Source organism: Megascapheus bottae, chromosome 30 (genome assembly GCF_031878675.1).
Source record: "Megascapheus bottae isolate mThoBot1 chromosome 30, mThoBot2.hap1, whole genome shotgun sequence".
Taxonomy (NCBI): Eukaryota; Metazoa; Chordata; class Mammalia; order Rodentia; family Geomyidae; genus Megascapheus; species Megascapheus bottae.
Genome location: NC_143538.1, coordinates 4,929,775 through 4,950,182, shown reverse-complemented (window position 1 = coordinate 4,950,182; position 20,408 = coordinate 4,929,775). Strand labels below are relative to the sequence as shown.

At 47.2% G+C, this 20,408-nt stretch overlaps 1 protein-coding gene and 1 long non-coding RNA gene across 3 annotated transcripts; one reads left to right on the top strand and one right to left on the bottom strand.

The window, feature by feature from the left end:
- Positions 1-16: 16 nt before the first annotated feature.
- Positions 17-19,960, top strand: LOC150044186 (uncharacterized). Of its 2 annotated transcripts, XM_090321333.1 has the most exons (6): positions 17-268; positions 16,879-17,023; positions 17,213-17,394; positions 18,238-18,285; positions 18,749-18,966; positions 19,248-19,960. In XM_090321333.1, exons 3-6 carry the CDS (start codon positions 17,288-17,290, stop codon positions 19,934-19,936), a joined length of 1,062 nt encoding a protein of 353 aa, XP_090177459.1. In that variant the 5' UTR covers positions 17-268; positions 16,879-17,023; positions 17,213-17,287; the 3' UTR covers positions 19,937-19,960. The 2 variants fall into 2 exon arrangements, with proteins under 2 accessions (XP_090177459.1, XP_090177458.1); XM_090321332.1 differs by lacking the exon at positions 17-268 and having other exon boundaries at positions 16,808-17,023.
- On the bottom strand, positions 7,349-13,232 carry LOC150044187 (uncharacterized). The gene is made up of 2 exons (XR_016533152.1): positions 12,809-13,232; positions 7,349-7,610 (listed from the first exon to the last, which is right to left on the bottom strand). It is a non-coding gene; the product is annotated as an uncharacterized LOC150044187 (long non-coding RNA).
- Positions 19,961-20,408: the final 448 nt, after the last annotated feature.

The window sequence follows — 20,408 nt, the reverse complement described above, 5'->3', positions numbered from 1 at the left end:
TAGCTATGGGGAGAAGAGAGGGGGTAGAAAGGAGGTACCAGAGATGTACAGGAGAAATAAATGTGGCATGCAGGGTGTGGCTTGTTGTCCTCAAGTTGCCATTTGCTTTGTCTTCTCTCCTAGGCTTTGAGGCCCTGGATCGCCAGCTGACAGTGGGTCAGGAAGTGGTCCACCTTTTTCTGTTCCACTTGGAGAGGTGTCCAGTGCCCAGGCCACATGAATGAACTGGCTGGTGGCATTCTCACTTCCTGGTCGCTGAGGAAATTAAGTAAGTATGCCCATCCCCAGTGGGTGCCCATCCATCCTAAACATCCTCCCAAGCATTGCTGTTCCATCCGGTCGTGGGGGCCGTGGGCCAGGGAGCCGGGTCCCTCCATTGTCCTGTACATGGCTTCCCTAGAGGGTGCCTGATCCACCTGCTAACTGGCATTTCTCATGAAGAGGGCACAAAGTGTATTTGCATCTATGATGCCTCCAAAGTCATGTCCCAAAAAAAGCTAAACAAAATGGGTGAAAATGTAATTCTTATTCTTATCGGTGAGTGAGGTTTACCAACCTTGCCTGACAAGTGCAGGAGAGAGGCAGGCCTTCCTTTTCCCACTCATCCTTGCACCCGCCTCCACAACCAGCAGGGTAGCAGCTGTGAGGAGATGCCCTGCTGGTGAGGGATGATGATGTGTCCTTCTGTTTCGCCATGTGTGCACACCCCTTGGAGAACTTGATGGGTTGGCCTTAATGATAGGGGCCTTTGAACTGGTGCCAGATGCAGAAATACTTGGTGTCAGAATGGGCAGGTGGGCAGGCAGGACACTGACTTGCTGTTGCAGGATAAGGTCTACAAGCAAGGCTCAGGGAAGAGCCATTCTTAGAACAGGAATCATTTGGTTCTGGGACTGGGCTAACAGAATATGGGATCCTTTTGTACCTGGAAAAGGCATGGTGGAAACTTTGTGGGAGATGTGTGCTTTGCGATGGTGTTTGATTAGTATAAGACAGGGCCAAGAGGGTCAGGCTGGAAAGCACAGGGGTGTGTGATCAGATTAGGGCCATGACACTGACTCCTGAGATAGCCAGTACAATCTGATGACACTTTTGTCATTCCCATTGGCATTTTGGTGGTCCCTGGTGTGATTGATGCATTTCTGGTTGCCATCAGACCCACGAGGAAACACTGAGTGGTTGAGTTCAGCTCCCCTCTCGTGGGCACCCCATCTGTCATCTCGGTTGCGTTTGCAAAGGGGGCAGGCAGGGACTGCCCTCTAGGATGGTTTGCCTTGTCAAGCTCTGGGTTTGATTTGGATGACCAGAGGCTCAGGCCAGGGAGACAGTACCCACGTTCTAGTGCCAGACATGTATCTGTCAAGCCTTTCTCCCTCAGAGGAATCCTTGCTGGGTGGCACTTCTCTGTGTGTGTTGTGGGGGAAATCCACACATAGGAGTTTAATGTTGTGGTCTCTGAGCCAGATACCTTGCTTCCAGTTCTCTAGGATTCACCCCATCCAACTCCTGAGCCTGAGAGCCAGTTAGTTGCAGAGCCCAGTGTTAGTATGGCCACATGAGTGGGTGTGTATCTGACATTGTGGGTGTGGGATGGCCCTTGAACTGCAGGTTGTGTTTGCAGCTTGCCCTCTTTCCAACCCCATGAAGAAGTATGCTCCTACAGAAAAAGGGTGCAGTGAAACTGCAGGCAGGTCAGAGGCATCCAAGCCTTGGTAAAGATCCAGTGATACAGAGAAGAAGCACTGGTGTGCAGAGGATTGGGCTGGTGTGGTGTGGGTTTCACCCTCCTTCTCAAGCAGACATCTGCTTTGTCTCCTCTTCCCTGGAAAACTTACTGAGGGGTCAGGGAGTAGTCCGTCTTTGTCCTGTGTTGGGGGCCAAGTAACGCCATGTCTAAAACTTTCTGCTGAGACCTGTACTAGGGGTAAACAAGTGAACCTCTTTATCCTGCCTACCTGTTGTGCTGATAGGCTCCCGCACCCAATATAAGGAGGAGAGGGATTTTTGGAGAGAGATTTTCCTGCCTTGATGAAGCTGCGTGGCGTCTCTTCGTGCTCTGGGAAAGGAAGGCTGAGTGCAGGAGGACAGTGGGCCCACTCCTCTCACAGCTCGTCCTGGTCGGGACGTGTTTTTCCCCATCCTTCCTACTAGTCGAGAGGGACTGGGGACGAAGGACCCCGACATACTGGCACCCAACATGGGGCACAAAAGGGGCACAACGGAGAGTTGAGCCAAGGGAGAGATACATGGAGAAGGGACTGAAGGGCCAGAGAAACCTGAAGGAAAAATGCAGGCTGAAGTTGCTCACAGGAAAAAAGAAAAAGACAGGAAGACAAGAAAGAGAGGGACAAAGAGAAAGAGAAAAAGAAAAAAGGTGATAAACAAGAGAAAGGAAGCAACTACCTGCAAAAGACAAAGAAGAAAAACTCAAAGACTGAAAAACCAGAGAAACCTGAAAAGAAAATAATGCAAAGAAAAAGAAAAAGGAGGGACTGAAAGGTCAGGGAAACCTGAAGGGAAAATGCAGGCTGAAATTGCTTGGGGGGGGGGGGACAGGGAGAAAGAAAAAGAAAAAAGGTGGTAAACAAAGCAACTATCTACAAAAGTCAAAGAACCTGAAAGGAAAATACAAAGAAAAACCCATAAAAAAAGGCAGTAAAAAAGAAAAATCCATAAAAAAAGGCAAAAGACATAAAATTGAGGAAAAGAAAAACTCCTCCCAAAGCTAAGGAAAAAAAGGCAAAGAAGCTGCATTTGTGTCAGGCAAACACAGCAGAAGCAGCTAGGTGTTTTAACAGTAAAAGATTTCAATGATTGTTCCCAGATCACCTCCGAAGCGTGCGTCACTTCGGGCATGGTAGGGAGGAACCTCATGGGAGTCTCTGGCCAGAGCAGTGTAAGGGCGAGGAATTTTAGAATAGAACCAAGTGGGTTCAGACCGGAACGACCGCGAATGTGTGTGCGAACGGGATATTTTGTGCGAGTATGAATGTGTCTAAACTATGTGGCAACTTATACGAGAGTAAACAGTTTAAGAACAGGTGAAAAGAAGTGCAGACACTCTTGGAAAAATACTTGAATTAAGTGGTAGTGATTTAGAAAGCCTGTGCTCCGGTGCAAACTAGTTGAAAACAGGCTAAAGCCTTTTAGGGTCCCTGAGTCAGCTTGAAGAAGTTACAGAAAATGGATCTTCGCCCATAACCCCCTTAAAATGAAGGGACCAGTGTCATTTTTGGAAGGTGAGATAGGACAGTAGTTTAAAACAAAAGTGGGGGATTGGAAGACTCTTCTAATTCTTCCATTGCCCTGCTATTCCCTATGGCTTGTGTGATAGTCTTTGTTTTTTCTATTGGTTTCAATAATGTTGTTCTCTTAGTTGATGTTGGAATGCTTGCTTCCCTGTTTTCTCTGGCTGTTGTAGTAAGAGCCCCTCAGTATATACCAGTGCCTGTACAGGCGGAAGAGAATGCTTTCCCGCTCATCAGTAAAAAGACTTCGGTATTTTCCTGGCTGTGGTAGTGGCTATTGCCACCTCCGTAGCTGCCATTACTGCCCTGATTATTGCCCTTTCCACTGCGGTTCCTACAGAGAATGCTTTGAATACTGCGTTGCAGACCCCAGAAGCCACCTCTGTATGGCAAAAATAATTATTGTTAGACAAATGTTAATATTCTAACTTTGGGTGATCTTTGCTTAAGACTATTTTGGGACTTGATCAAAGATGGGCAGGATTGATCAGTTTGGATTTATTTTTATGAGCTATAATTGTAATATTGCTTGCCTACAAAGTCAACACAGAAAGTGAATGCTGTCGGGGTTTTTAGCACTCTTTGCCTCCTGACCAGCAGGAAGGGCAAAGAGAACACTCCCCGACTAAGACGAGACCAGAAAGGATAGGGCCGTCTGGCCACCTTCACCCAGCCCTCCCTTCTCCAGAGGGAAGACACAGACAAGCCAGGGAGAATGTCATAGCAGACTCTTTTAATGAGAAGATACCAGGGGCTAAAGTAAGAAGCAGGAATCTATTAACATAAAAGTAGGCAGGACAGGGGGAGGTAGGTGCAGTCAGAGAGGGCAGCGAGGCCAATCCATGGGTTCGAGGTAGCCTTATTTTACATCACAAACCACAGCCAAACCTCCCAACCAGGAGACAGGCAGGTTGGATCTCCAAAACCAGGAAGTGAGCACTGGGCCATGAGGTAGGCCTTTTACCTTTGATGTGACGTGCCCCACATCTCCTCCCTTTTGTTTTATTAAGCAGGTATTTGCCTTACTTGAGAAGTGTGCCTGTCTTAGGTTGTCCCCCTCTGGAGATCTTACCCATCATTGCCTACCACTCTAGCACTTCAGGCAATTTACCTGTAGGGTTGGCAGACCCAAACAGAGATTTGAAATAAGGGGGATGGCCAACATCAGCAAAGGAAACCCTTATGTACACCTGCACATCCTGGTAAGGGCCGGGGTCAACCTCACAGAGTTCCCAGTCCGCCATCTCATAGCACAGCATATAGTTGCCAGACCACCATTAGCTGAACAGCTTTCCCTGATCCTGCTTTCTAAGACACTGAAGGAGCTTATTGATTACACAAGATCTGAATGTGAATACAAAACCCACTGTAACCAAGGGACCCGCCCACAAAGGGGAGAAGGTAAGGGAGCCAACCATAGTCCAGTCCATAGTTTGTATCGAGTTCATTTTGGAGGCATTTGGGAACCTCCTGTAGCCTTTTTATTGTAGGTAGCATCTTTGTGGGCGGCGTGGATAATGATGCTCAGGATGAGAAGGAAGAGAAATGAAGGGCCCCAGGTCAGAACCATAGTGCTACCATCTTAAAGTTTAACTCATGCTTTTGCTAACTAAGGAACTGTGGCCAGCTGGCCATAGATTAAGGGAGCCAGCAAGGAACTTGTCCACTCACACCTCAAAGCAGTGATGCTGTGAGGTGCGGGGGCGGGGGGGAGGGGGGAGAAGCTGACAGTCAGGGTTTACACAGTCTTTTTAAATGCATATATCACAGGTTTACACCCATCAGGTGGTCGGATGAGATAAGATGGGGATGGGGAGCTTCCCAGGCTGGTGGAAACCAACGGGAAGTTCTCACGACGGCGGGTCCCATTCAACTGTCAGAGAGCAGTTTTATGGTTTGGGAAACAAATGCTATACAATGCTATACGTGCAGTCTAATTTTGACACAAAGTAGGGTAGTTCCTGGAGCTTATGGACACCTGTGCGAACAATGGCTGACTAGGGTTCAGAAGTTCCTGTTTGTGCAGCCTCTGGGTCCTTGGTGATTTGTCGCCACCCCCTCGGCCGGCAAGGAAAATCGCAACAATTAGGACTTCTTCTCAAGCCACGTTTTATTCAGCGAGCTCGCAGTTTCTCTCTCCTCCCGTCTCTCTCTCCTTTCTCCTTTCATTTTTCTTTTCACTTCTCCCACTTCCTCTTAACCTCGCCTTCTAAGGCTCTCTTAACCAATCAGTTTTGCTTCCTCTTGTAAACAAGCCAATCATATAGCACACTTTGGGCAGACCCTAATATGGCAGCAGGCAGACTTCCGATCACGCAGGAGGAGCGTGACTAGGCATTCCACTTCCTTAACTTCACGGATCAACAGATACAGAAGAACAAGGCAAACAGAGGAAATCGGCACCATCTTGTAATGGCGATTTTCTGGCTACCTACATCTCCCCCTTTTTTGTTTATTTGTAGTAGGAAGGGCATGAGGCCTGCAAAACCCCCTGTCATTCCCACCACAGTAGCAAGGGACCATGCCTGTCTTAGGTTGGGGAGATGCCTCTTGATCCTTACCCGTCATGGACACAAGATACTCGAGCATCGTGGTCTGTCTTAGGTTGGTATCAAGACCAATCTCCTCACTTACCCATCTTTGACTACTGGTCCAGCATGCTTAACCATACCTGGGGGGGTTGTTCCATAGTGATAGCCATTAATGCCTGTTTTATTATCAGTTGATCGCACTTCCTCTGCCTCAGTGTTTGTCTGCGTAATGCAAACACAATCCAACACAAAACTCCTAGGCCCACGCTCAACAATACAATTAAAGATACACATCCTGCCCATTCCTTAATCCAATTAAAAGAGCTGGAAACCCAATTGACAAAATCTTCCACAGTGGCAATATTCACCCGCGTGGTATTATCAATCATAATTTCGTAGCGCAACTGATTGGTAAGATTTTCAAATTCTAAAGACCAGGATTCCGTCAACATTTTCCCTAACCTTCTAGACAAATTGGCAGCATGAGAAAAATTATCATAAGTCAAAGAAGTAATACATAATCCACTACCCGTAACCACACAAGCAAGTTGAACATAACTATATACAAGATCCAACTGTTCCTGCAGTAAGTCCACTCTCTGATTTAACACCATAAATCCGCGATAAAGGTGATGATTAACTTGTATCTGTGTGTCCATCGCTTGAGAAACAGCCTTGGATAGTCTATTTGCGGTCGCAGCAGTCTGAACCGATGTCACCAGGGCAGCAGCACTAGCAGCAGCTGTTGCGATCAAAGACGAGATCAAGACAACCAAAGCAGTGACCCCAAGGTCACGCCTCGGTCGCTTTAACTTTACAATCAAGTCCTTCTCTTGCACTTGGACTGGAACAGGAACAAATGTTGGCAATCTCATAACCACAGCAGCACTAAACAGACTAGCATTCCAACATTGGCTCAAATAACATCGATTTTGTGAACAGTTTTAAAAAGAACCATTAACAGTATTATAATCAAAAACAAGAAACATAAAAGGAGGCCAAACACAAACAGGGCTAGCATCAAAATTGGCCTGATATTTACAGGAAGAATTATATCTAACATGATCATTATAAATTGAACCATCTGACATCATACAATTAGAATTTGTACAAGTATAATTACAATAACGAATCATCCCAAAAAGGCCAAGGCATTAGCACTACTACAAGCATATTTTCCACAAATTAACCAAACATTAAAGGGATTCTCAGGATGAGAATAACGATAGGTAAAATTATAATTACTAACAAAAGTAGTATTGGCAAATTTAGCAATAAAAGGGGTAAAAGCAAAACCAGGTTTTAATCCCACCACTCTGGAACTCTGGCATCCTGTCCACTCCCACGGCCATACCAATTTTGACTTACACCTAGGATACAATAAAGGTACTTTGGCATTCCCTAAAAACTTCGAATAAGGGGCTAAGGGAGCTAGGGCAGTAAGACTTACTACACGTATATCCTGAGAAACGTTTTTTGCAAACACTCCTATCTCTTGCTTATCCAGCTGTATACAATCACCATTAGTAGCATTTTGAGATACACAAAACATAATGTCGCCTCCAAATGCACGGCCAAACTATAATTTCCTAACTCTGAACTAAAAGGGACATAAGGAAGTTGTAATGAACCATTGGTAGTAAACAAATATGGAAAAACTCTAGAGGTACTAGTCACGGGCATCGGTAATGGGAACGTCTTCATCACGACCCATAGTAGACGAGGCTCCACCAGCGGGCAAATTAATGCTATCAGCAGTATCTTCTTTGCGATCATTTTCTTGCGCCTTTCTCACCTGTCGTTCCGGCACCCAAATAGGATCCTGTGAGTCCTGTGGAAACACACAAACTGCTCCTCGTACCCATGAGAGCACGGGGCCTGGCCCATTCCATTGGCCAGTTAATATATCCTTCCGCTTTACCAATCCCTTGAATTGCCCTATAATTGGAGTGGTGTGCCGCTCCGCGGCAGAATGACCTTGAATATCCAAATTTTAAAAATTTATAGTAAAAAAGGGCTAATGAAGTTCTTTCTTTTGGTGTCCTTTTATACCCAATTCCCCCTTTTTGTTTTTGTAAATAAATTTTTAGGGTGTGGTGAGCTTGTTCCACAATACCCTGACCCTGAGGGTTATAAGGCAATCCATGGGAAAGCTGCACTCCCATGGTTTGGCAAAAGGCACCAAATTGTTTACTAGTATAGGCAGGACCATTATCTGTTTTAATAAGATAAGGCATTCCCCAGGAAGCCCAAGCTTCCAAACAATGAATAATTACATGATGAGTAGTCTCTCCCCCTAAAGGGGTAGCATGAATAATTCCTGAACATGTATCAACTGAAACATGTAAATATTTTAACTTCCCGAATTCTGTAACATGAGTAACATCCATTTGCCAAATTTTTTTGTTTTGTTTTGTTTTGTTTTTTGCCAGTCCTGGGCTTGAGCTCAGGGCCTGAGCGCTGTCCTTGGACTTTCTCAAGGCTAGAGCTCTACCACTTGAGCCTCAGCACCACTTCTGGCTTTTTTCTATGTATGTGGTACTGAGGAATCGAACCCGGGTCTTCATGCATGCTAGGCAAGCACTTTAACCACTAGGCCAAACTCCCGGCCCCTTGCCAAATTTTTAAGGGAGGTAAGCCACGGGGATTGACACCTAATGGCACAACTGGAAGATGGGTAACACATTTTGGGCAATTTAATATAATTTGTCTGGCGGCTTGCCGAGACAATTTAAACCGAGATTGCAGGGTGCGAGCATTAACATGAAATTGACTATGAAATTCTTGGGCCTGCACTTCTGGGGTAAATACAGCAAAAGCCATTTGCATACGCGTACACTTATCCACTACATCGTTGCCTAGACTTAGGGGCCCAGGCAAACCTGTGTGGGCACGTATGTGCAATGGGAAAAAAGGGGCTTTGCAAGCACAAATTAATTCCTGCAATTGCATAAACAAATTACATACAGTGCTACTTTTACTTATGGGTCCTGCAGCTTCTAAAGACTGCAAAGCATTAACTACATATGCAGAATCAGAAATGATATTAAAAGAAAAGGAACAATTTCTAAATACAGAAATAACAACCTGCAATTCTATTTGTTGTGCTGACCCAGGCTGAAACTGACATAATACTGGTTCCTGACCCTCAACCAAATAGGCTCCCAACCCATTTTTGGAACCATCAGTAAAAATATTAACTGCTCCGGGTATGGGTTGCTTGGCAGTAATTACTGGAAAAACAATTGGATGTTCCTTCAAGAATTGTAAAAAAGGATTTTTGGGATAGTGATTATCAATTTTCCAATAAACATACAATTCAAAATAGCCCATTCATCAATGGTGGCATTTAAAGCTTGAACTTGCTGGGCATTATATGGAACTATAAGAAAATTAGGCTGATAGCTGAAATGTTGTATACTAAATTTAATTCCTAAAATGGATAAATTGGCAACTGCCATGGGATAATATTCAATAGATTTGGCAGGGGACATTTTCGGATGGATCCATGCTAAAGGTCCATCCTGCCATAACACTCCTGTAGGCTGCTTAAACGAGGCTAAAATAATTAAGGAAATTTCTCGCCCCCGTTCTACTCTTTGTAAAAATGCTGAATTTAGTTTTTCTTCTAAAATTTCTAAAACTTTTCTAGCCGCAGGGGTCAATTCTCTCGGTGAGTCCAAGGCAGATGAACCTTGCAATAAATCATATAAGGGCTTCAATTCACTATTACTCATAGGCAAGGAGGCTCGAATCCAATTAATATCCCCTCAAAGTTTCTGAAAATCATTTAAGGTCTTAAGATGGTCTTTTCGCAGTTGCCAATTCAAAGGCCTTATTTTTTGGGATGTTATTTTACTTCCTAAGTACTGCACTATCCTATCCTTCTGTACCTTTTCTGGGGCTATAAATAATCCTCTATTTTCCAGGCAATTAATTAATGTGGCAAAGGCCTTATCCAATACGTTCTGATCTTTGGAAGCCAACAAGATATCATCCATATAGTGCAAGCACCGCACCGAAGGAAACTTCTCCCAAACAGGAAGCTCATCTGGGCTCTCTTGGTTTATAGAGGGTAGGGTAAAAGCAAACCTACAAGTATCCATACTGTTCAGCGGAATGGAAAAGAAGCAATCTTTTATATCAATAACAATTATGGGCCATTCTCGAGGCAAAGTAGAAAGTAAAGGCAGTCCTCGTTGAACAGGCCCCATGATCTGCATTTGGTTATTGATTGCTCGCAGGTCATGTAATAGTCGCCATTTTCCAGATTTTTTCTTGATAACAAATATGGGAGTATTCCAGGGAGATACTGAGGGGCGGACATGTCCTAAATCCAATTGTTCACGTACCAGGGCTTGGGCTGCAAGTAATTTTCAGAGGGAAGTGGCCACTGAGGAACCCACACAGGGTCCCCTGTCTTCCACTGGATGGGCATGGTCTCCTCAGTGGCCCCTAAGAAAAACCCAGACATAGGTGTTTAGAGAGCTGTTTTACTGGGATAGGGGAAGTACGTCCCTGTAATTGTTTCCCTAATCCAAGACCCTGTTGGTAACCCATTTTTGACATGATTTTTTCTGCTTTGCTAGGAGTATCGTTGGTAAGTTTGAATTTCATTTGTCTTAGGATGTCTCTACCCCAAAGGGGTATGGGTATAGAGACCACATAGGGCTGGAAAAGTCCACTGTGTCCCTCCTGATCCTGCCAGTGCAGCATAGCCGCACTCATGTTTGGGGTAGATGCATAGCCTAATCCCTGTAAAGACTGCGAAGCGACCTGTATTGGCCAGGCTCTTGGCCAATCCTGATTAGAAATAATACTTTTATCTGCTCCAGTATCCAGCAATCCTAAAATAGACTTTCCATTTACTAATAGTTGTAGGACAGGTCGTTCCTCAAGATCCATGGATAAATAGGCTGCATTGCCTCCCGAGGATCCAAAGCCTCGATTTCCTCGACTAATGTTTTTTGCAGGGAATAGTTTATGACAGCTAGGAAGTAACAGTAATTGAGTTATGTGGTCCCCAGGCGAGATGGCTGAAATTCCCCGGGGGGATTCCACCATGATTTTGATGATACCTTGATTATCAGAATCTATTACTCCAGGGTGAATTCTAAGGCCTTTTAGGGTGGAAGAGAAAGGGCCAATTAAAAGACCCACCGTACCTGTAGGGAGGGGGCCCTTGAGATTGGAGTCCACTAATTGGACTCCCATTTTTGGGGTTAATATGAGTCTGGTGGTGGAACAGAGGTCAAGTCCTGCTGACCCAGGAGTGGCTCTCCTCGCTGGCTCGGATGCCGAAGGGTTGGCCATGTCTCTGTTACCGGCCTGGAGGCAGATGTCATTGCCCCATATATTTGAGGGCCCTGGGGACGTGGGCCCTGGTACCCGTTTTTTGAACCCTGCTGGTTGAGTGGAGGCAAAGGTCGCCCTTCTTTGTCCTTTACCGACCTGCATTCATTGGCCCAGTGATTACCTTTCTTGCACCGGGGGCAAAGACCTGGCAAAGGGTGTCCTTGAGGCTGATTTCCTGCATTCCCTTTACTATTTTTCTCCGGGCAGTTTTTTCTCATATGACCTGGCTTACCGCATTTATAGCAGGCATTGCTTCCTTTTTGTCCCTGTCTTGTCATTTGTACTACTGCAGCGGCTAAACCTGCATTGGTAAGGGGTCCTCCAATCTCTCTACATACTTTCATCCATACCTCAATACCTCTTCCTTTGTATGGGGTGATTGCTGCTCTGCATTCTTTGATACACTGCTCAAATACTAACTGTTGGATAAGGGGCATGGCCCTATCTGCGTCCCCAAAGATTTTTCCAGCTGCATCAACCATTCGTGCGACAAAATCAGAAAAAGGTTCTAAAGGTCCCTGAATGATTTTAGTGAGATTTCCTGCAACTTCTCCTCTATTTGGAAGAGCCTTCCATGCCCTAATACCTATCTGGTTAATCTGGCCATAGACATCAGCAGGGAAACCCGTTGTGATTGTTAACAAAATTTCCCAATCCCAATAGCATATCTCTATTCCAATAGGGCCTTCCCTCATTTGCAGTAATTGCAGCTTGTTCAGTGGCATACTCCATAACAAAAACTCTCCAGTCCAGGTATTGCCCGGGGCTAAGACAAGCTCGAGCAAGCGAGGCCCAATCTGCCGGGGTCATGCAGTGTCTATTAAGGCTCTCCACCTGAGCTACAGTGAAGGAGGCCCCCACTCCGTAGGCACGGACTGACTCGGCCAGTGCTTTAATGGTTTTGAAGTCTATGGGCTCATGATATCTCTGATTCTTGGGTCCTTCAAAAACTGGGTATCCTAGACAAAGTTCCTTTTGTACTTGCTTCCACACTTCTGGAGCTCGGGAGCGTCCAACACCTACAACAGGCGGGGTAGGAGGAGGAGGAAAAGGAGGGGGCGGGGGCAGCGCCTCAAAATGAGGAGCTTCCTGCCCTGTATTAAGGTCCAACCCCTTAACCCCTTACGAGACCTTTTCCAGTCTGAGATAGCACTAAGCCGGGGTACTGCACCTAACGCAGGCTCTTCCGGGTCAGACTCCTCCTGCATGTTTTCAGGTGGCAAGGGGGGATAAATGGAAGGAACCTTTCGATCCTCCCCTGAGTTCTCGCTCCTGGATTCTGACCTTTCCTCCTTAAATTCCTCCAGTGCTATCTTTCCTTCCACTGGCGCGCCGGAGCAGCGCTCATCAGACAGACAGCTCCTAACGAGTTTCCAAATGGGTTTTACTCCGGGCCCTAGACGTCCGTCCTTGATCTGCCGCGGCGTCCAAGTCCCTCCCTAACTTATCCCAAGTAGGCAACAACAGATTTCCTGACACAGAGAACCAAGGGGCCACCTCCTCCCCATTACGGAGGAAAAGTCTCAAGATACTTTGTTTCCCTTTCAGATTCTTAGCGCATCAAGAGCAGTCACTACCTGTGACGGTTCTGAGGCCCCCATTCCAGAGCCTTTCCCGCTCTCTTTACCTACAGAGGAGAGCAAAATGGATTGGTCCCCCTTACCCGGGACTTGCCTGTGCACCACCTTGAGTTCTGAAGTCCCCATACGGGCCGCCAGTTGTCGCGATCCCCTCGGCCGGCAAGGAAAATCGCAACAGTTAGGACTTCTTCTCAAGCCACGTTTTATTCAGCGAGCTCGAGCTCGCAGTCTCTCTCTCCTCCCGCCTCTCTCTCCTTTCTCCTCCCACTTCCTCTTAACCTCGCCTCCTAAGGCTCTCTTCACCAGTCAGCTTTGCTTCCTCTTGTAAACAAGCCAGTCATATGGCACACTTTGGGCAGGCATTCCTCTTCCTTAACTTCACGGATCAACAGATACAGAATAACAAGGCAAACAGCGGAAATCGGCGCCATCTTGTAATGGCGATTTTCTGGCTACCTACAGTGATTTTTATTCTGCTTACTAATGGGGAGTAATTTGGGGTCTGGGGGTAGTTATTTTTCATCTCTATGCCCTGAACAGCTTACATAAACAACAAGACGATTGCTGCTTCAGAATGGGGGCGCTTTTTTAGCTCTTCACACCAAGCTCAGGACTCACAGTGGCAGAGTGCAAGCCTTGAGCTGCAGAGCTGAGGCGCGGCACTCAGGCCCTAAGTTTGGGACTCAAAAGTGGCAGAGTGCTAGCCTTGAGCTGGAGAGCTGAGGGACAGTGCCCAGGCCCTGAGTTCAAGTCCAGCAACTAAGCAAGCGAAATGCCAATAGGACATTTATACAATGCAGTAAGCCTCTGCTTGGATGGCAGAGATGATGACAGATCCTAGAGTCCCTTGAACTTGGCCACTCGAAATTAATGAGAGCCGGGAGGTCATAGAATAGTTTGTAAGCACGCCTTACTAATGCCCGTACCTCTCATAACTGGGCAGGAACTTGTGTAAAACCCGACCCTGCCCCTTCCCCATGGTAGAAGTTTTTACAAGCTTAGCCCACGTCCTGCTGACCAGTCTCCGCAGCTAGCCATCCTACCTCACAAACAACATGTGCTAACTCAGATAAGGGTCGCTTCCCCATCCAAAGGCCAGAGGGATACAACTCAGCACATATTTCCCGCTGGGCCCTGTCTGAGCAATTATTGGTCAAAATGTATAATTTGTTTCAAAAGGATTGGCTGCCTGCGTGCAGACCTTGCTGTAATGCTTCAAACTTATTGGCTGTAAAAGCGCGGGTTCTGCTATAACGGACTGTAAGGCTCTATAAAAAGTCACTCCTGAGACAGATCGAGGCTCTCAGCCACTGACCCGAACCTCACGGATCTCGAGGTCACGTGTACCTGAGAAGCCCGAGCCCAGACACTGACCCGAACCTTGCGGATCTCGTGGTCAAGTGGACTTGGGAGCCCGAGCATATGCCCGAATAAAACCCTCTTGCCTGTTGCATCCAGTGGTCCGTGTGTGCGTCCTTGGGTGCGGGTCTCCGCGGGTCTTTTGGAAGGTGACTGAGGATTCCAACCACAGCTAAGCAGGGCGTCCGGTATGGTCTCCTTATTCCTGTGAAGGAGAGGGAGAAAGCATACCTCAAGAGGGGGTGCTCTTGGGTAATTAATTTTTTGTTTGCTGACAGTATTTTAAATCTCTAGCCAGTACCCAAATTGGGTTTGGTTCTCCCACCGGGAAGACACATCCAAATCCTCTCCCCACACTAATGAGGGGATCAGGGCCTTTCAACGGACTTCAACCTTTAAATAAGGCGTCTGATTAGACCAGTGTCTCTGAAAGGCAGTCAGAGGCTGATCTTCGGAAAAATTTAAAATAATGTAAGCATAGCTGTCCTCAATTGGTCATGGGGGTTGCCTCCCCCCTTTTGTTTTATTAAAACAAGGCCCATTATCCATTTTAACCTGTAGGGGTAAACTCAAGATAACAAAACATTGTAAAGAATGGCTTTCAGCGTGTCAGGCTCTTTCACCGGAATGTGCAGTGGCCCAACAAGCATGTGAATGAGTATCTACAGACATAATTTTCCAAAGAGTGCTTAGTAGGTTACATCAGTCTGGCAGATAATGTTAGGTTTAAGGCCCCAACTTTTCAGGGAGACCCGTACCTCGTCATCCACATCCACTTGGCTCGGCTCGCAGACAATTCCGCTTCTGAGGAGCGTTCCTCTCGCGCCAGAACTGTCGGGGATTTTAGCGCTCTTTGCCTCCTGACCAGCAGGAAGGGCAAAGAGAACACGCCCCGACTAAGACGAGACTGAGAAAGGATAGGGCCGGCTGGCCGCCTTCACCCAGCCCTCCCTCTCCAGAGGGAAGACACAGACGCGCCAGGGAGAATGTCACGGCAGACTCGTTTAATGGGAAGATACCAGGGGCTAAAGTAAGAAGCAGGAATCTATTAACATAAAAGTAGGCAGGACAGGGGGAGGTAGGTGCGGTCAGAGAGGGCAGCGAGGCCAATCCATGGGTTCGAGGTAGCCTTATTTTACATCACAAACCACAGCCAAACCTCCCAACCAGGAGACAGGCAGGTTGAACCTCCAAAACCAGAAAGTGAGCACTGGGCCGTGAGGTAGGCCTTTTACCCTTGATGTGACGTGCCCCACAGAATGCTAATGCGACAGGCATCTGCTCCCATGGAAATAGGTGCATCCCCTCAGGTCTGATTTGCTTAAATGGATGGCTGGTAGCCTATCAACCTAAGACAGGAGCCAAGTAAAAGGGACTTGGTGATCCCATGACGGGTAAGAAGACTAGCGAGCTTGGAGACACCTAAGACAGGCACAGTCGATCTGATAGGATGGTAGCCTCACATACCCTAGGTTTTTTCTTTTTTCTAAAATAAAAACAGGGGAGATGTTGGGGGCGAGTAACGCCATGTCTAATAACTTTCTGCTGAGACCTGTACTAGGGGTAAACATGTGACTCTCTTTATCCTGCCCACCTGTTGTGCTGATAGGCTCCCGCACCCAATATGAGGAGGGGGGGGGGGTTGGAGAAAGATTTTCCTGCCTTGATGAAGCTGTGTGGTGTCTCTGTTCGTGCTCTGGGGAAGGAAGGCTGAGTGCAGGAGGACAGTGGGCCCTCTCCTCTCACAGCTCGTCCTGGTCGGGGCGTGTTTTTCCCCATCCCTCCTCCTAGTTGAGAGGGACCGGAACGAAGGACCCCGACAGTCCTCGTCTTGGAGGCGCCCAGGCCACATGAATGAGTTAGCTGGTGACATTCTCACCCCTAGGTGGCCTAGTAAACTAAGTGTGCGCTTTCCTGGTGGGACAAGTAGTGGCCTGGCTGGGATGCACTCCCTACTAAGAAGTGGTTCTTTGATGCGCTGCGGCTTATTGTGACAGTCCTGGCGGTTGGCCATGGGATGGATCCCTCAATTGTCCTGTGCATCTGTGCATGGCCCTGGGGCAGGGAAATCTGCCCCCACAAAATGTGCTTGGATCAATGATGCCTGGAAATGTCACAAAAAAGTTGAATACTTGCCGGGTGCAGTGGCTCATGCCTATAATCCTAGCTACTCAGGAGGCTGAAATCTGAGGATCACAGTTCAAAGCCAGCCTAGTCATAAGGTCTGTGAGACTCTTATATCCAATTAACCACCAGAAAACCGAAAGTGGTGCTGCGGCTGTCAAGGGGCAGGGCTATAGCCTTGAGCTGAAGAGCTCAGGGACAGTGCCCAGGCCCCAAAACCAACAACAAAAAAAAGGTGAACACCATAGAGATGTCAAAATTTGTACAGGAAGCACATGGCAGGCACAGAGGGCCCCGAGAGGCAGAATGGTTTGTGCAGGATGAGAGTAATAGTGACAGATAAGGCATGGATCTGACCTAGGAATGGCTCCTGGAAGCTGAGACATGCTGGTACCTAGGGCTAGCAGAGGATGTAGGGATTGGACAGACAAGGAGAACTGTGCTGTGGACTGTGTCTCCATGTGCACATTGTGATGTGGGAGGGGAGATGTCAGCCTCCAGTTGGTCTTATGTGAGGAAGCAGCATAGGTCATTGGGCTGAGAGATGACCCTGCCTCCCTCACAATGGAATAGATCATAGAAGCCTGATAGCCAGGCAAATATAAATGCCTGTCGGCTCAAGCCAGCTCACTTGGCCTGTGATTCAGGAGCGAGAAACATGTTTCTGTGTTGTTTTCGCAGGACGAGAGACTCACGTCTCAGGCAAGAGAGGCCTGATGGCCATACTGAACCCTATCGACCCTGGGTGAGCGCCCAGCCACCAGCCCAATGTGAAAAGCCCTTATCCAGGAAGAAACTAAGGAAAATACAAGGCAACTCAGGCAAGGTATGTTCCTGATAGGAAACCTATTTGACCCCGTCCTGGCTAACATTAGAACCTTCTTTTTGTGTGTTTTCAAGTGTCTAGACTGAGAGAGTACTTTGTGTGGTTTTCAGTTCACTCTATGACAAGTACTCAGTTTGAAGTGTGTTCCTATTTCCATGTTTGTAAGATTCATTTTCTTTACTACTTTAGGGTGACAATGATTCAGCCCCGAGCCTGAACGTGTGGCGCCCGGAGGCAGGCCTGCTGGAGAAGCTGGTGGTGAACATGGTCCGTGCCCACCGGAAAGGCGAGCTGTACGTTGTTAGAAGTTTCCTTCACAGCTACAGATCGTATGGGACAATGGAGCAGCTGCTGGCTATTCTTTTCAAAAAGTGAGTGCTCCCCCTTCAAGCCCAGGGCTGCTCAGCCTCCACTGGCTGAGTCTTGGGAATACCTGGCACGGCCCTGAGCCTGTTCTTTTCACTGGGGTCTTCCCTTAGGCAATGGGACAAAGGAGTTTACACCCTGGAGTTTACAGGTTCAGTTTCCTAGTTCAGTCAGGACTCTGTGTCTCAAGTGTGGATATTTCATTTCCCTCAGAAGCTACTGGGGCCTCACAAGTCTGAATACTGAGAGGTTAGGAACACTCGTGTTAGCCAGTGGCACCCCACTTCAGCCCTCACCTAGGTGAGGCCCTAGGAAATCACATTTCCCATTAGTAAATAAGATTCCAGTAATAATCTTGTGAAGTCATGTAGAAAGAGGAAAGGCTGGGGGTGTGAACCGAGGGCCAAATGTCTTCTGAGCCATCATGGAAGGATTATATTGTGTGTATTTATTTACAGACCTTTGAAGTGTTTCCTTTTGTGTGTATGTGCTAATCCTGTATCTTGAACTCAGGGCCAGAGGGCTGTCCTTTGGTACACACAACTACCATTTCAGCTTGATGTCCATTTCTGGTTTGGGGCTGGGTCATTGAACATGAGTATGTTCAGACATTTTCTGACCATGCTGCCCTCAAATTGTGACCTCACACCTGAGTCTCCCAATTAGCTAGAGGCATGAGCCACTGGCTCATTGACAATGGACAGATGCATATAAGCCTCTTTGTAGAATTTTCACAGAACTGCATAAACATATCTCACTTGTTTGTCTCTGTTTTACATTCCCATCTGGGACTTACCCAGCCTCTTGGATGTTCTGTTAACAGCTGACTTCCTCCTCTCCTCCCATAGGTACAGATGCCTCCGCCCTCATTGTGAGGAAGATGAACAAATAAAGAAGTAAGTGGATTTTTGGTACAAAAGGAAGGCTTGTCCCTGCAAAATGGTATCTTTGAGGCTTCTGATCCAAAGTGCAGATTTCTCACCTGCACACCACTTGTGATTTTTCACAAGGGGGTGGAGGCTTGGGACTTCAGTGGATGCCAGAGGACACCGCTGTGGGTGTGGGTGTGTTCTCTCAGGGATGACAGGAAGGGCTGTGTGCAGAAAGTCAGATGCCGTGTGGAAACAACCTTCTCATTGCCTGTCACAGTGAGAATTTTAGAGAACTGTCTTTCAGAAGCTTCTAGAAGTGAGTTATGAGGGACATCCCGCTTACAGTAGTCTCACCCCACTTCCTAACATACAAGTTGCATATTGGATGGACAGCCACAGCCTGCAAGTCCTGCAAGAAAGGGGCTATGGGAGGCTCAGGATGGCATCAGGGCGGTGTTCACTCTTTTTGTCCCCAATCTGCCCACAGCGCCCTCTGCTGCTTTTTCACTATGTGGATGGACTTTTACCCCGACGATTTCTTTAAGTGCCAGAACCCAGAGGCCCTGCATGACCTCATGTACTATGTCCTCCTCAATATGCCCTCCTCGGTCCTGCTACTCCGCTTACGTTTTATTCTTGACCAGCTGGAGGAGTCCAGTCGGACCAAGAGAAAGAAGAAGTCCTTGTGTAGGCGCCTGAGAGCTTGTGAGTAGAGGAGCCTGGGCCCCTAGGGACAGTCCTACCAGGCTGGTGATTGGCTGAGAACCCTCAGTACTAGCCAGGTTGGCAAAATGTCCTTCGATGGATATTCTCTTCTCTTACTGAAAGTACTCGGGCATAGCCATTCATGAGAAAGGCCCTACCTACCTTCTTATCAGTCCAAACCCAAATTCAGCAGCTTCCTCCATTAGATCCTCATGGAAGCTGAGTCACACCAGAACTTCTAGAGTCCACTCTAAGAGTCCTGTATGTGTTTCTGTTCTCAGGTTTGGGCCGCCGTAGAGCAGCTGCTCCTAAAGTGGAGATGCAGAACCCAGCGGCCATGGTGATGGATGGAAATCCGGAGCCACCACTGGACTCTAGACAGCATGTGAATATACAGCGGTTTGTGCCCTTAGTAGTGAGGCCCAAAGAGGTTTTGGATGCTGTGGACATCCCCGTTGTGAACCCCACACGTGACACGGGTGAACCTGCAGGCGACCCTGAGGAGGAGGAAGATCCAGAATTTCTCCCGTTGACCTTCACAGTCCGCCCGGACCGGCTCCAAACAAGTGAAGTCAGCACTCCTGCGGTGCAGGATGAAGGAGCCCCTGAGGGGCTCATGGAGAATGTCCCCGGTCTAAGTTCAACAGAACTCCTAAATGAAGTTCAAAAGATAGAGTCCATCGAGGAAAGCGAGTCTGTCCTCACAGAATATCAGGACAAATCTGTCCAGCTGCAGGAGATTCAGTCTCCACCTGAGAAACTAGAACCTGCCCCTGCCCCACCTCAGGAAGGAAATTCAGTCTTCACTGAGGCAGTAGATCCTCTTGAGGACCCCAACCTAGAATTTTTGTCTGAAGTCAACTTAGAGGAAGATGTAAAATTAGCGCTTCCCTCCTTCCTCCCTTGGACAATACCTGTTTTTATTTTGGTCTTGATAGTTGTAAAATGTTCACTCTATTTACTGTTCTAAGTTTATTAAAATGTGTTTCTATTACGTTGTACAATTCATGAATCCTAAATATTGTGGGGTTTTTTTTCCTACCTACAATCTAGTGCCCCATGCACATCCTGGAGCTGTACAAGAGAATTACTGCATATACGGGGAACTCTGAAATGTGGCAAGGAATCCAGGCCATGCCTCTGTGGGGTGATAGGGCTGCTAAAAAAGCTAGGACACAGATCAGATGACCCAGAAAAGTGTTCCCCTTTGAACCTCAAGCTCATTCCATGTCAACTGGGACAAATGCCAGAGTAAATGTAGTGGTATGTAGGACTCTCTTCCAGCAGTGAGTTTATCTGTGTACACATCTATTGTGCTTTGTACAAATATGTCAGAAAAATTCACCCTCAACATCAGAAAACTACTTTGGGGAGAAAATTTTTTTTTTTGCCAGTCCTGGGCTTGAGCTCAGGGCCTGAGCCACTGTCCTTGGACTTTCTCA